Source organism: Dromiciops gliroides, chromosome 1 (assembly GCF_019393635.1).
Source record: "Dromiciops gliroides isolate mDroGli1 chromosome 1, mDroGli1.pri, whole genome shotgun sequence".
Lineage (NCBI taxonomy): Eukaryota > Metazoa > Chordata > Mammalia > Microbiotheria > Microbiotheriidae > Dromiciops > Dromiciops gliroides.
In genome coordinates this window covers 89122830-89139487 of record NC_057861.1, presented here as the reverse complement: position 1 = coordinate 89139487, position 16658 = coordinate 89122830, and the positions used below count along the sequence as shown (strand labels likewise).

The 16658-nt window shown below is 38.1% G+C and overlaps 1 protein-coding gene across 1 annotated transcript in view; it reads right to left on the bottom strand.

Annotated features, from left to right (window-relative positions):
• COL22A1 (collagen type XXII alpha 1 chain) overlaps positions 1–16658 on the bottom strand; it is a 567886-nt gene that overhangs the window by 72357 nt on the left and 478871 nt on the right. The window contains 2 exon segments of the mRNA XM_043991519.1: positions 8155–8208; positions 9920–10035. Coding sequence (XP_043847454.1) covers positions 8155–8208; positions 9920–10035 — 170 coding nt within the window.

Genomic DNA, 16658 nt, shown 5'->3' with positions numbered 1-16658 from the left:
AATTATTTCAGAGAATTCTTCAGGCTATGAACTGATACAAAGTTACATTAATAGAATCAATAAAACAACACATTTGGGGATAGCAACACTGCAAAGAAGAACAACTTTGAAAATCTTAGAACTCTGATTTAAAACAATGAACACTATCTCCTGATAAAAAGAGATGATGGGGGAAAAAGATTATGAAAACAGTCAGTAAATAACATTAATTAAGCACTATTATGTGCCACTTGCTGTGCTAAATGCTGGTGCCAGAGGGGTGGGGAAGAGAAAGATAGTCTTTCCTTCGAGGAACTCCAAATCTAGGGGATAACCAGCAAACAAATATGTGCACACAAGTTACATACAAGGTCTATAGGAACTAATCAAGAGAGGTATGCACTGAATTAAGCAAACTTTGCAAAGGCTTCCTTCATGCAAGTACAGAAAGAGATACATTTTAATATGACCATTGACTATTCATTTTGCTTGATATTACTTATTTGTTCATCTTTTTTTTCTGTCTGTCTGCATCTTTGTCATTAACTTTAGAGTGCTATATAAATGTAAGTTATTATTGATATTGTTATGATTTTATTTTGGTTGTTTTCAAGCCAAATTTTTCCTTAGTATCTGGCACTTTAAAAACGCTGTTAATAAATAAAGAAAAGTGGGGGCAGCTAGGCGGCACAGTGGATAAAACACCAGCCTTGGATTTAGGAAGACCTGAGTTCAAATTCAGCCTCAGACACTTGACACTTATTAGCTGTATGACCCTGGACAATTCACTTAACCTCCATTACCCCATAATAAGAAAGAAAGAAGGAAGGAAGGAAGGAAGGAAGGAAGGAAGGAAGGAAGGAAGGAAGGAAGGAAGGAAGACGGAAGGAAGGAAGGAAGGAAGGAGAGGAAGGAAGGAAGGAAGAAAAACTAATTAAGTTTTCTAAAAATCCCATAAGTCGGTCTTCTAAGCAAGGAGGTCCTTATCATTAGAGGTATTTAAAAGATGCTCTATTAAAGAATGATAGGGTCGTCACTGACCATATAGTGTGACCTCTTTTTATAGATAAGCAAATAGAGGCCCAGACAGATAAATGATTTGCCCAAAGTCACAAAGGTCGTTAGTTTCAGAGGTGAGATGGTCACCTATAAAAGATGGAATGTAGTGTGAAGAGAGGGAATACAATGTGGATTTGGAGTCAAGGACGAGGATTAAAATCCTATCCCCTGTTATTTGTTACCTTTGTGAACGTGGGCTTAATCTATCTAGTTCTCAGTTTCCTATTCTGTAAAATGAGAGTCAGATACAAATGTTTTCTAGAGGTCCAAGATAGCACTAAAGATTAAAGACCCAGGTTACACAAGGCATTAGTCTGGCAACTGGGAGATGATCTCTAAGATTTTGTGATTCTAAGTCAAAACCCTAATACTCTGTATAGCTTGCAAAATAGCTTCCTAATGAGATTGTAATGGAAATTTTGAGATGAAAAGAGAAACAAGTTGGTGACAAGAAAAGAAAAAAACAATACAATTAGTAAAAACTCCTCTCCTTTCACCTCTTTTCTTCCTGTAATCATTTCTATTGTTTAGAAATAAACAGTCTCAATGAATGAATGATCTTATAACAACCTAAGCTATTCAGGACAATTTCCTCAAAGGGAAATCATTGGGTGTTTTTTTGTTCTCTAAATTGCTTTTTGTACTCAACTTAATTGCTAAATCAGAAAAGTAGATTTCTACCTTATTTCAAGACAGTGAAAATGTTCCTTGCTCTGTGACTGGTAGAGAAAGACCCATTTTTCAGCTACATTGGTGTTCAAGGAAAGAAAATCATCCCATAGTTACAACTCCCCTTTCTTCTAGGCTTCCCATGTATGCTAATCTTCCTACCAGAAAAGCTTCACTCCCTCTACAATGGTCTTACTCAATAATCTTTAAGTAGGTAGTATAGTGGTGTAGGGGCCAAATTTAATATGGGGAGAATTAATTGGGTGGCTCGTCATAATATTGGGGTTCAGAAAATAATGAGGGACCTCTAGGTCCAAAGTTTCCTCCCTTCCAGACTGGCTTTTTTAGTTATTTCTCCCAGACCAATAAGAAAGGAGATTAACAGCCTCTTTTCCACAAACAAATCAGGTTTTATTAATGGCAAGAAAATACACAGCAAAAGTGAAATTAATTAAGCCAATGACAAGGGAATAGGGAAAGAGAAAAATGGATAAGCTCCCTGGCTCTAGCAAAGACTGGCACAATCCCCAAACTTGCTTCCAACTCAGCTAATTCAAAGAGCTGGACTTGTTTTTATTAACTCACCACTTGGCGGGGGGGGGGGGGGGGGGGGGGGGGGGGGGGGGGGGGGGGGGGGGCCGGTGGCGGCGCGTCCTGTAGTTTCAATAGGAAACAGCTGTGCAGCCCCTCTACAGTCTGCTCTTGAAGCTCACTGACAGAAAAGATGAGCTCCCCTCAGCAAGTGTTTCCCTTTTCTACTTTTACTCTCCCTTCCCCCCAAAAGGGAGATCCTTCAAGCTGGATGTTGGAGAGTGGTTCCCCTGTCTGACATCAGCAGCATACCTCACTCAGGCCAGGCCAGGTTTCACCCATATCCAATCATTCCAAGTAGCTGGTTTCCCAAACAGTACTAGATCATTCAGGTGGGACCCCCTGGGCGTCTTGCCAAATTCCATATTTTATCACAGTGGATAGAATGCTGGGCCTAGAGTCAGGAAGACTCATTTTCATGAGTTTCAAATGTGGCCTCAAACACTTTGTGACCTGGGCAAATCCCCTTAACCCTATTTGCCTCAGTTACTCATTTGGTAAATGAGCTGGAGGAGAAATGACAAACCCACTCTAATACTTGTTGCCAAGGAAAACCCCAAGTAGTGGTCATGAAGAGTAGGAAAACAACTGACCACAATATCGTGAGGAAACCTGCTAAAACCTATTGTAGAGGCCATGGTTTCAGGAGGTGGGGATGAGAAGTTTTAGTGCAATATAGCAGCTGTCTTCATGTATTTGGAGGACTATCATATGCAAAAGTGATTATATCTTATTCTTCTATACTCTAAAGTCCCTTTTCATTCTAACCTTTTCTAAAGTTCTATTCCCACTGAAACATTCTGTTTTTTTTTCTATGATTCTCTTTTAGTTATAACATTCTGTGTTGCATTTTCCAAAGTCCTTTTCCTCTTCTAAAAACTCTCTGTTCTCATCTTCTTACTTTTCTATGCCCTAAAGTGTTTTTTTTCTTTTTTTCTATAGGGCAGGAGGGTTAAGGGAGTTCACCTAGGGTCATAAAGCTATTAAGTGTCAAGTTGTCTGAAGATGGATTTGAACTCAGGTCCTCCTGAATCAAGGGCTTGGTGCTTTTATCCACTGTGCCACCTAGTGTTTTTTATCTTAACATTTTCTAACATATTGAAGAATATAAACTTCTCCATCATCCTAATCATTTGACTTGCTTAGGGGCAGTACACCAGGACAGTGAGAAATGTGAAGCTTGAGTTTCTAAAAGAAAAGTATTGCATGTTCAATCTGGCAAACTACTTTCATTCCAGTTCTGGAGAAGTTACAAGCCCTTCTGGTCATCATTCTGATTAGGATCTTGCTTCTTCCTCCCACTTGACTAGGACCATAATTACCACAGTGGCAGCTATCTCCAAATCCTTTAAATCTTAAAGCCAGCATTTTATACTGTTTGAAAACTCTGGGAAAGCAGTTTCTAATGTGCAACAACATTAACCTCCAAAGGGCTCAGAGATATGAGATATGAGCTGCTAAGTAGGGGAGATAGATTGTGGCTAAGAGAGTTCCCAGCTGGTGAATCACCAGCATAAATACCCTTGTGGTCATCAGCATTTCACAAGAATTGGAAAGGTGATAAATTACACATACTCCAAAGATGATGCAGAAATTTGTCCATGCCCATCTTGCTTCTGAAGTGTAGCTTTGTTTGAATATTTAAACATTCATTAATTCATTTAACAAATACTTAATAAGTGATTACTATGCTCCAAGACACCTTTCAGATCTAACAGTCTCAGAGTTGTATAGCAATTGTTGTCATACCTGGCGTAAGCACTGGGAAGATGAAAAATAAATAAGACATAGGCTCGACCTTCATGCAAGTCCTGTCAATTCTATCTTCCCAACATCTCTCATATACAACATCTTTTCTCTGGCACTTCCCTCATCACCTCACAAGTGGATTAATACAATAGCTTGTTGATTGATCTCTTTGTTTTAAGTCCATCCTGCATTCAGCTACCAGTTATCTTCCTAAGGTACAAGTCATCCCCCCTACTCCAATAAACTCCAAGTAGCTCTTTGTTACCTTCTGACTTCAAATATAAATATTCCATTTGGCTTTGAAAGCCCTTATAACTGCTCCCTCATACCTTTCCAGTTTTCTTACATGTTACTTGCCTACATGTGCTCTGTGATCCAGGGATAGTGGCTTCCTTTTTGTTCTTCACACTCTCTTCACTCAATGCCTTTTCACTGGCTGTCCTCCATGCCTGGAATACTTTCCCCGACCCCTTTTTCTCCTGCCTGCCATGGCTCTCTTTAAGTCTCAGCTAAAATCTCACCTTCTGCAATAGCCTTTATGGGCTCTCCTTCACCTTAGTGCTTTTCCTCTGCCATTACCTCCAATGTCCCTGATTGCATGTTCATAGTTGTTTGTGTGTTGCCTCCTCCACTGGAACATGAAATCATTAAGGACAGGGATTGTTTTGGCCTTTCTTTGTATCCTCAGCATTTAGCATGGTAATCACTTAGCCCTGTTTGCCTCAGTTTCCTCATCTGTAAAATGAACTGGAGACAGAAGTGGCAAGCTCCACTCCACTCTTTTTGCCAAGAAAACCCCAAATGGTGTCATAAAGAGTCAGACGCAAATGAATGAACAACAATACCACCACTTAGCATGGTTCCTGGCACATAGTAAGTGCTTAATAAATGCTTGCTGACTTGACTTAACTTAATGTACTTTATTATCTAATAGGGAATTCATTCACAGGTACACAAATATGATAAACGGTGACTCAAAGGCTGGGAGTACTCATTGCTAGACAAATATCATATACTTCATCAAGGCAAAAAGAGGACCACGAAAAAGATTAAGGGGAAGCTAGGTGGTATGGTGGATAGAGTATTGGTTCCAGAGTCAGAAAGACCTGAGGTCATACAGCCACAGACACTTACCAGCTGTGTGATCCTGGGCAAGTTATTTAACCTCTGTTTTGCTTCAGTTTCCTCGTTGTAAAATGGGGATAATAATAGCACTACTTCCCCAGGGTGTTATGAGGATCAAATGTGATAATAATTGCAAATGCTTAGCATAGTGCCCCTGGCATATAGAAAGGGATATATAAATATTATAAATGGTGGTAGTCGTAGTAAGTAGTAGTAGTAGTAGTAGTAGTAGTAGTGGTGGTAGTAGAAGTAGTAAGTAGTAAGTAGTGGTAGTAGTAGAGGTGGTGGTGGTGGTGGTGGTGGTGTAGTAGTAGTAGTAGTAGTAGTAAGTAGTAGTAGTAAGTAGTAGTAGTAGTAGTATGTCGTAGTATCTTGTCTGTTTATTCTTTGCATAGGAGATATGAAGGATTTGGAGAGCCTGGGGAATAACCTAATTGTGCCTTGAACACTAATAGGTGTTTAAAGCTTGTTGAACTTAATTGAATGGTGGGGACCGACATGAATAGAATTTGGAAATAGACTGGATATGGGTGATGAGGAATCAGGAAGATTCAAATCTTACATCTGAGACTGGGAAACCTTGGGGACTGAAAGAATAGAGGTGTTCTGGCCAGACTAGAAAACTAAACAAGCCAGGATGGACTCCCAATAATATTGGAATGGGACAAAGATGGAGCAAGGGATCTCCAGGATAACAACCTTCACATGAAAGCAGTGCTGATATGGAAACAATTGACCAATGGGTTACAAACTCCTTTATCTGTATAATTGGTTTGTTCCAATACAGGCAGTTCTAGAGGATGGAAGTAGTAAGTAACCAAGCATCAGTGAGATGACCAACTTCAATTACTGCACTCAAAAAACAAACAAAAATCCTCCAGCCACGTCTAGTCTCACAATTACTAATGTCCATAGAAAGAAAGAACAATATACAATAAACTGTCTATAAACTTTAGATATTTATGGGCAGTTTTGACCTTTTTGATTGTCTTCCAACATGGCAATTAAATTAAAGAGATGAATAAATGAATACAAGTAAAAGGAACAATGGAAGGAAGGAAGGGAAGGAGGGGAGGGAGGGCGGGAGGGAGGGAGGAAGAAGGAAATTAATAGGATTTTAGATCTGGGGGAAAAATTAAAACGGAAAACAGAAACAAAACCATTGGGAATCTTAGCTCTATTAAGAGAGGCATAGTTTTCAGGACAGGGATAAGAACGTCTGAATGTGCTCTGACATGATGAAATCATAAATGCAGTATTGTTTTCTGTGCTCCCACTTTTTTTTGTAGGAAGGAAATTGATAAGCTGGAGTGTTGAAAAGACAATCAGGATGATAAGAAGGGCACTGGATCCTACTCCATATGAAAATACATGGAAGAGAATTAGAATATTTGTCCTGGAGAAGAGAAAGTACAGGGAAAAATTATCTCTATTGTTTGAATATTTTAAGAGTTATCATCAGATCTAGGACCATTGAATGGAATCTACAGGGATTTGTGCTCAACCTAAGGAAAACTTATCAACAAGCACAGGTATCCAAATGAGGAATGTGGTGCCTTAAGAAGCGGTGAGTTTTAGGTTACCGGATGGCTTTAAAGAGAGACTGGATATCCGCTTGCCAAGGCTGTTTGTAGAAGGCATTTCTTTCCATGTATGAGTTGGACTAGGTAGCTTCTGGGATCTTATCCAAATTCCGATTCTGTGATTCTTTGTTGCACTCATACCTGTAAGTATACTCTGATAGAGGAAGGCATTTCACAGGTGCTGATCAAGTCCTATTTAACATCTATTCATTCAACATGTAAGAACTCACTAAACTCAGCTGTCTAATAGCCCAGTGGGCTGACTTCAGTTAGAGAGCCACACCCCCAACCCCCCATATTGCTAAGGCTGGAGGAACACTTAATAGGGCGCTATTGTAGAGGAAGTTCCTATCCAGGTTGAAGTAGATGACCAGTGAGATTCCTTCCAAACTGGGGGTTCTATGGAAAATATCATGAAGTAATAGATTAAAAAAAATTAAAAACCAAACAAACAAAAAGAAAAGTAATAGATTCATCGGAAAAGGAAGAGAGACATCTTTTGAATCTCATCTCTGTTACTTATTGCTTAGGTGATCTTGGATGAGTCCTTTTCATTTTCTAGATATCATTTTCTTCCTGTTTTGTGAGGATAGAAGAATAGATGATTTCTAAGATTCTGTTCCAGTCCTAAACTTATATAGGGCTTAGTATAATCTTAGGCCAGAAAAGGCAAATTTGTCTCAATTAACAATTTTTTCCCTAGAGACCTATCCCTGACACCACTGGAATTTTTGGTACCCGGAGTTTAGATAAGATATTCTAAGAACATTTAAGCTCTTGAATTCTATGATGCTATCATATTCATTGATTATATCAAATAATTATATCAAATCCCATAGTGGATGCCCTGTCAGATACAAAAGATACATACAGCAAAGTTTTCTCCCTCAAGCTACTTATGATCTTGCTGGAAAAGAAGATGTAAAGAAATAAACAATTAAAGATCAATAAAGGCCATTTAAAATAATGAGCTAAATGAAATGTAATCAAGTATGAAAATGTATATTATATAAAAGAAAAACATTCTTGCTGGCTATAGGAACGTCTTCCTGGGAATGGTAGGATGTTCCAAAGAGGCAACCTAATATGGAAGAGTACAATAGGCTTAGAATTAGGAGATGTTGATTTGAACCCTGGCTTTGACTTTCTAGAAGGTGAATACTAGAATTAATGAGTTAATTCTCCCTAATAAGCCTTAGTCTCCTCATCCAGCAAAAATGGAGGTAATTATACTGTTATTGCCTACTTTATAGGATTATTGTGAGGAAAGCTCTTGCAAGTAGAAACTTCTATTACAGACACACTTATATCACTTGAGTAATTCTGATTTTTTTTTCCTCCATGATCTACAGTTAAACACAATACAGACAATTGGGTAACCTTTATTGAATTGACTGACCTTTGGTCCACTTATTCCAGGAGGTCCTGGGAGGCCTTTGAGTCCAGCATCTCCCTGTGATACAGAAACAGCAAAGAGGCAAGCATGAATGAATTCGGCTACTGGCTAGAATCATGACAAATCATTACCTACATATAAGCATTCACTGAGTGACTGTCTAAATTCATTAATTCCAGTAAGCCAGAAAAAAAGAGTTAGAATGTGACAACTGAGGGTGTATATGTCTAATCCTATGTCACCATTTGTATAGAAGAACTAGGGAAAGACCATCAATACTACTAGTATAATTACTGCTAAAGAAGAAGCAGGAACTAGTTGAAGAATTCAGAGATGGAGATACAAGGCCAGTGTCCAGTCTTGGTTCTGTCATTTACTAGCTTGTGTGGCATTGGACACTCATTTCCTTCTCTGAGTTTCAGTTTCCCCCATCTATTAAAAGGAAAGAATACTTCCATAACCAAACCATAGAGTTTTGGGGAGTATAATTATATAGGATGTACATTTAAAACTAGACAGATATGTTGTATATTATAGTTAGAAAGCACTCTTACTAGGTGTGTGACCCTGGGTAAATCACTTAACCCTCATTGCCCTGCAAAAAAGCCACTTTACTCTTTAAGATAGCTTGTATTAGCCTTGTTTCATGAGGAAACTAAAAGATAAGGTGGAAGAAAGGATATGTTTAAGACTACACATATGGTAAGTGGGGAAAGCCATGACAAAAACTCTTGTCTAGTTTATGATAGATGAGAGAGAGAGAGAGAGAGAGAGAGAGATGATAGATAGGAGAAACTATAAACTAGAGTATTGATAAAAATATACACATATATGTATATAAGTATGTATGTGTTTCCTTATTGGAAGATTACCTATATCAATGGAAAAAATAAAAAAAAACAGGTTCTGAATTATATATTTTTATCTAATATGTTTTTTTTCCTCTGGTCTAGCAGATCTCCCAATGAAGAAATCCCCTCTGGTAATGTAGATGAGCTACTATTCTGCCACTTATAGTCTTATAACTTTTCTTTCTTTGTGTGATTTGCCAAGGGTCACACAGCTGGTATATGTGAAAAGCCAAGACTTCATACTTAAGACTTTAAGATAAGCTATCTACTCCATCTGCCTGTCATATTTTATATGTGCATATATATTCAAATAGTTATTATTATTGATCTTATTAAAAGGGAACTATACGAATCTTTGAGAATCAGTGTTCTGTAGTGGAACAAGAAGAGTTGACCTCAAAGTCAAGAAGACAAGGGTCCAACTCTTTAAAACTGGAAGTTATTAGAGGTGTTGAACTGCATGACATGTGGGGAGTTTCCTTTGCTGGGAAATCTCTATACAGTGAAGCATATGTTTTTTTTTTTCCTAAACAATCTGAATCTTACAATTTTTTTTTTTTTTAGTGAGGCAATTGGGGTTAAGTGACTTGCCCAGGGTCACACAGCTAGTAAGTGTTAAGTGTCTGAGGCCGGATTTGAACTCAGGTACTCCTGACTCCAGGGCCGGTGCTCTATCCACTGCGCCACCTAGCTGCCCCCGCCACCCTAGCCTGCCCCACAATATTTTTAAAGAAATATAACCTTAATGTCTCACCCTGACCTTTTGTTGGCTGTGCCACTTTAAAACGTTATTTGATGCATTATTTTATAATTGTTTGGAGGGGAAAGTTAAGTATGTTTGACTGGGTTGCCGCCTCTACTCTGCCATCTTGGCTCTACCCTTGCCTCATTATTTTCCATTTGTTTTTTTTTTTTACCTTTTTCCCATCTGTACCATCTCTTCCTGGTTTACCTTGGAAGCCCTTATCACCCTTCAAACCTGGAAGCCCAGGAAGTCCTGGAGGACCACGTGGACAGTCATTGCATACATCCTAAATAGGAGAGATATAAAAAACTGTTAAAGCTTATTCAGTTCAAAAACATTTATTCATGTCTACTCTGTACAAGGCCCTATCCTGAGTACCAGCTGAAATACAAGGTTTAATTACAAATAGCCTTTTCTCTCATGGAACTTACAATTTAGTAGGAGACTGAGATAAAAATAATACCATTTAAATAATATGAGTTTAAAATTTCCCATTAACCTTATATAAAATACACTACAAGTTTGGTTGAAATATGTCTTTTCCCACTTTCATCCTTTGTCGGTGATTAACAGAAGAAATTATATGAGTCTAAAAGGATTAAGTAACAATTTCATCTTTCTTCAAGAGGTATGACAATTTGAGTTTCATACATATTAGATTCATTATTTTGAACCTTTTCATGCCTATAAATACTTTTCTAGGACAGTAAGTTGTAGACAAATTGTAGATCTTCAAAAGTTAAGACATCATGGGTGTGGAAATTTATTTTGATTTGGGGACCCTACCTTTAGGCTGAGATCAGAAAGCCTTAGGTCCTCAGGGTCTCTTCTGTGAGGGCAGTGATGGTGCCCCTCCCCTCTGCTTCAGCTGAGCCCAAAAGCCCCGTGGGCTGTACAAGACACCAGGTCAGACAGCTAGGGGAATAAAAGCTCCCAGCTCCCTCTGACCTGAGAGGAGCTATCTGAAAGATCCGGGATAGCCTGTGCTGAGGCTGTAGCGCAACGCCACCCCGCCCCCCCCCCCCCCCCCAGCCACAGCCCTGGCTGGCGGATTAGCTTGGTCTGTGGGGGCACAAAAAAGCCCCAAGATTTGAGTGGAGATAAGAAAGGTATATATAGACCTGGGAGTTAGACAGCAGGGGGTTTGGTTGGACAGGGAAGAGGGACGAGAGAGGCTGAGAAGAGGGGGTTTTGGACGGATGAGAGGAGGCGGAGAAGAGGTCAAGAGGCGGCTGATGAGATTAGAAAGGTTGGAGTGTGGCAGACTAGAGATGGGGCTACAAGGATGCAGGAGAAGACAAGAAGGACTAGGAGCAGAGAAAAGAGAGGCCGAAGAGCAGACTGACGGAGCAGACAGAAGGTCAGTGAGAGAGAAACACAGGGGTTCAGTGGTGGCAGTGAGGAGAGGAAAGTTAGAAGCAGGGGGATTTATAAGTGAAAGGGGCTCAGAGTTAGAATAAAGTACCTGTGTGCCCTAAGGCAAGCAGCAGCTAAGGCCCTTATTGTATTCAAGAAGTTCAAAAGAGATGTAGTGGAAAGAGAAGTGCCCTCAATGCAGTGGGGTTGTACATTTTATTTCCCTGTATTCTTAATTTTCAATAGTATCTCATAAATAAACTCTGCTTTGATTATTTAGTTAAGAGGCTTCTTAATATTTTGCTTATCAATTTGGGAGTGGAGCAGTGTGGTGGACTTTATAAACGACTCACATTAAATTAACAAACTCAGATAGCCAGTTAGTCCACAGTTCCCAGATTAGTACCCCAGTCAGATTAGCCCCCCAAATTAGCCCTAGTCATTTAAAATATTTTCACATTTTAATGGCGACTGCAGCAGGACTTATGGCCCAATTATAATTTCTCTAAACCTATAATTTTTCATATAATCATAATTTTTCATAAGTCCAATTAGATAATTTTTCCAGGTTAGATATAGTTATTAATAATTAATTTTTGTACATGGGTCCAGACAATTAAACAAGCAAACAAAAGTTTAAAACGTACTTAGGCACTATATTAATAGCTTAGATAAAATTATGGTCCTTCCACTCAATAAGTGTAATTTTTTTCAGTAGAAGAAAGAAATTGTGACATTTGTTCAAAACTAAAACACAACAAACATATATGTATTTGCATATGTACATTTGTGTATGTGTATATAAACATACATATATGCTTAGTGGTGTTATGAAAAGGAAGACATCTTGGATGGGTGTTTATCAAAGACTAGGTTGATTATATTGTCATAGGAGAAACTGATTTTCTGCAAAGGAGAAAAGACAAGACGACTATACAAGATCTGTTCATGAAGGAGTTGTGTGGTGCTGGTAAACTGGTGTTCCTGGATGGCTTTCCTTGAGTCTATTGTTTATCTCCTGTCCCCTGTGGGTCACCTGTGGGTCCCCTGTGGGTCTTCTGTGCCAGCCAATCCATGTTGCTAAGTGACCAAGGTCAGTTGAGAATTTGGGTTATGGAGGTTTTGTGTCATAAAGTCACTGATAATTTTATCCTAAACAACAGCTTCTGACTCCATTCTTTATTCTTTGGTGTATGCCAAAGACTCTTGTCATATAGGTCTATTGTCTCTCCCAATCATTATGTGCACATGCTATATCTTCTACAGTTTGTTTTGTCCCTAAAAAATATGTAACTTAATAATTATACTCTTAAGTATAATATAAAAGAGGGATTAAAGATGGTCTATTTAACCAAAGAAAGCATAACTAGGAATACTGGCTTCTAAACTCATCACTCAAGTGGAAACTGCCGTCTCCAAAGTTACCAACGATCTCTATGTCACTTAATTATCACTTGTCTAAGTATAAACCACATCCTGTCTCTTCCTTATTCCCCATTCTTTTCTTCCTTTCTTCCCTAACCCTACCCTCTTTCCATGTCCCACTACAATTTTGCCTGACCCTTCTACTGGGCCCTCTGGAATTCTTTTAACATTAATAAATTTCCCTCATTTTTAACTTCTTCTTCTCATGATTCTGCCATCTTTTGAGTTTCACCCAGATTAGAATGGACCCAGATCTTCTGAGAAATGGTCTTGGAAGAGGAGTTAGAATGTTCCTTGCTACTTACTGACACTTCTAGATTCTCTCTTTTCCATCACTCACCAACTTCTTTGAGGTTTGATTTATTAAAATTTTTACACCCAATCAAGATGATGATGGCTGTTGTCTTCACCCAGGTCCTTTACAGCTGACTGACAATATTTGGTTTTCCTCCTCAACTCCTTGTCTTTAGATAAGGGACTTGGAATATGCATGTTGATGTTTCTTCTCAACTACTCTAATCTCACAATTTCTTAATCTCTTCAAATACTATAATCAACTCCTCCCTTTACTTGTCACACATAGGGACTCTACATCTTTCTGTCACTAAGAAGTGACATACCATCTTTCTTTCTTTTTTTTTTTGTAGGGCAATTGGGTTAAGTGACTTTCCCAGGGTCATATAGCTAGTAAGTATCAAGTGTCTGAGGCCGGATCTGAACTCAGGTACTCCTGAATCCAGGGCCAATGCTCTATCCACTGCACCACCTAGCTGCCCCCATACCATCTTTTCTTATGCTTCACCACTCATACCTATTTTTCATTTTTATAATCATTTTGAATCCCTTACATCCAAGAACTTCTTCAGGCCATCACCCCTGCTCTGATTTTACTTTTATGCCTTCCTAATCTCAACCTTATGGGCTCTTCATCAGTTTAGCTCCACACTTTATTTTTCAACCTCTTGGCCTTTGTCCTATAGTCACCTGTGCTTTGCTAAAACCCCAAACTAGATTACTCCCACCATCATCTTCCTCTGTTCCTATTCATTGCTGGGGAGCAGAGTGGAAGATGTCTTTCAAGTAAGGTGACTGGCCCAACTACACATTTCCATTATTTAACTCAATTCAGTCCTCATTGGCAATCCTTTTACTTCTTAATTGATTCACAATACATTACTCCAGAGAGACTATTACAAGCCTTCTTTTCTCTCCCCCAAATTCCCACCTAGATCCTTTTATTCTGCCCTCTCAGCTAAAGAATGTGAATCATATTTTACTAAGAAAATAAAGAGCCATTAGAAACTCCCTTTTTTGCCCTCTCTTTATCTCAAAAATCTTTGATGTCAACCCCTCTCCCATTTTCTTCCTCTATGTTCACCTTTGATACCATCTAGTTCTGTCTCCCCCAGAAATCAGCTCCTTCAATAATTTTTTTCCTTCTCTCCAGCCTTTAATATCTATTTAAAACATGTCCAAATCTCCTCTATCTATAATAAAGTTTTTAAAGCTTCACTAGACCCTACTAGCCACTCAAGTTTTGTCCTCTATCTCTCTTTCTATTCACAGTAAAACTAGAAAAAGTATCTCTACTTATTTTCTCTCCTAATTCATTTCTTAATTCTTTGTAATATGGCTTTTGAACTCATCAAACTAACTGAACATGCTGTCTCAAAAGTTACCAACAATCTCTTGGGTTCCAAATCCAATGAATTTTTTCTAAATCCTTATTCTTTTGTTGACCTTTTTGCAGCATTTGACACTGTAGAACATCCTTTTATTTCTAGGATACTTTCTCTTCTCAGTTTCTACACACTACTATTTCTTGGTTCTACTCTTCCTGGTCTGACTATTCCTTAATCTCTTTTTCTTTTCTTTTTTAAAAATAATAAATGTACTTATTAAAGTTTTGAGTTCCAATTCTATCCTGCCTTCCCTCCTCCCCACCCTCCTTACTGTGGTGGTAAGCAATCAGACATAGGTTATACATTGTTCAATTATGCAAAACATTACCATATTAGTCATTTTACATAAGAAAACGAATAAAAGAAAAAATGAAAGAAAGTGAAAATAGCATGCTTCAGTCTGTGTTCAATCAATATCAGTTTCTTTCTCTGGAGGTGGATAGTATGCTCCATTATTAGTCCTTTTGTATTGTCTTGTATCATTGTATTGCAAAGAATTAGTTAATCTTTCACAGCTCTTCAGTAAACAGCATTGCTGTCACTGTGCACAATATTTTCCTGGTCTGCTGCTCACCTTCATTATACATCAATTGCTAGAAGTCTTTTCAGGTCTTTCTGAATCATGCCTGCTTGTCATTTCTCATAGCTATAGTAATATTCCCATTACCATCATATACCACATCTTGTTTAGCCATTCCCCAATTGATTGGAATTCCTTTGATTTCCAATTCTTAGCTACTACAAAAGAGCTACATTAAGTATTTTTGAACAAATAGGTCTTTTTATCTTTTTTGGGGAATCTCTTGGGATATAAACTAGAAGTGTTCAATCTTCTTTTTCTATATCATTATCTACTATCAACAGCTTCTTATACTGTGGGTCTCCAACCTTATATGGGGCCCTATAACTACATGTGGGAATCTCGAAAAATTTGGCATAGTAAAAAGTTATGTATACCTATTTTATATGCCTATATACAATGGGGTTGTGTAAAATTTCTCAGGCAAAAAGCAGTTGTGATTGAAAAAACAGTTTAAGCAGCTTGATCTATATCAACTCCCTAACTCTGTGTTTATTCTCAGGATTGTCTTGGGCATTTTCTTCTCTCTCAACACACTCTCTCTTGTTAACTCAATTAGCATCTCTAGAAGATGATTCCCGACCTGTATATCTAGTCCCAGTCTCTCCTGAGTTCTGATTCCAACTACTTTATGAATATTTCAAAATGATGATTTATAGATACCTAGACACTCACTATGGACAAAAAAAATCATTATCTTTCTTTCAAACCCACCCAATTCAGGTCTTCCCTATTTCAACCAAGGGTATCACTATTCTTACAGTTCTCCAGGTTAGTGTCTTCCACATTATCCCAAATTTTTCACTCTCCTTATCTCTACATATTCATCAGTTGCCAAACCATGTCATTTCTGCCTGCATAATATATTTTGCAATTGCCCATTATTTATGCAATCCCTACCAAATCACACTTCTCCCCAAGGCAAGAGAATGAAATAAACAATTACAAACCAGTGACTTAATTTTAACAGCTATCAGATATCTACAATATTATTAAATGGATGTCAAAGAACATATAACATAGGCTTAATTTAATTAAGAAAAGATTTATGTAATCCCCAAGAACCAATGATGAAAAACACTATCCACCTCCAGAGCGAAAAACTAATGAAGTGAGTGCAGACTGAAGCATTTTTAAACTTTCATTATTTTCTTGTTGTGTGTGCCTGCTTTTGCAACATGTTCAATATGGAAATTTATTTTTTGTGACTCTATGTATAATCACTATCATATTGCCTCTCAGGGGTGGGGAGGTACAGGAGGGAGGTAGATAACATGTACTTCAAAATTTTCAAAAAATGAATGTTAAAATTTTTACATGTAATTGGGAAGAATTTAACAAAATAAAAATATTTTAAAGGAAATATGCCAGAGTAACATTATTTCCTTCTTGACAGTGGTTCTTAACTGGTAGACCAATACTGGGCACTGCCGTTTAGAAAGGACATTGGAGGACAATCCAGAGATGGGCAAGAAGAATTTTGAGCTCAAAGTAACTTAAATTTGTGGTATCTGAGGATGGACTGAAGGATTTGGGGTACGTTTATCATAGAGAACAGAAAATTTAGCAGGGAGGAGGAGGTGTAGTGTGATGACCGCCTTTAAGGACTTGAAAAACTTCCAATCGAAAGGTTTTTTAGACCTCTGTTGACCTAGGAACAATGTCCTAGGAACAAAGTGTTGGAGTTACAAAGAAGAAATATATACTTGATTTCAGGGAAAAGGGAAAAAACACTACAGTACTTCCTAACAATAAAAGATATCCAATAGTGGAATGGGTTGCTTTGGGGTTAGAGTATTTTTCCTCATGTAATGTCTTCAAGTAGAGGCATGATGGCTCTTTGTTAAGTGGATTGAAGTGAGGATTCT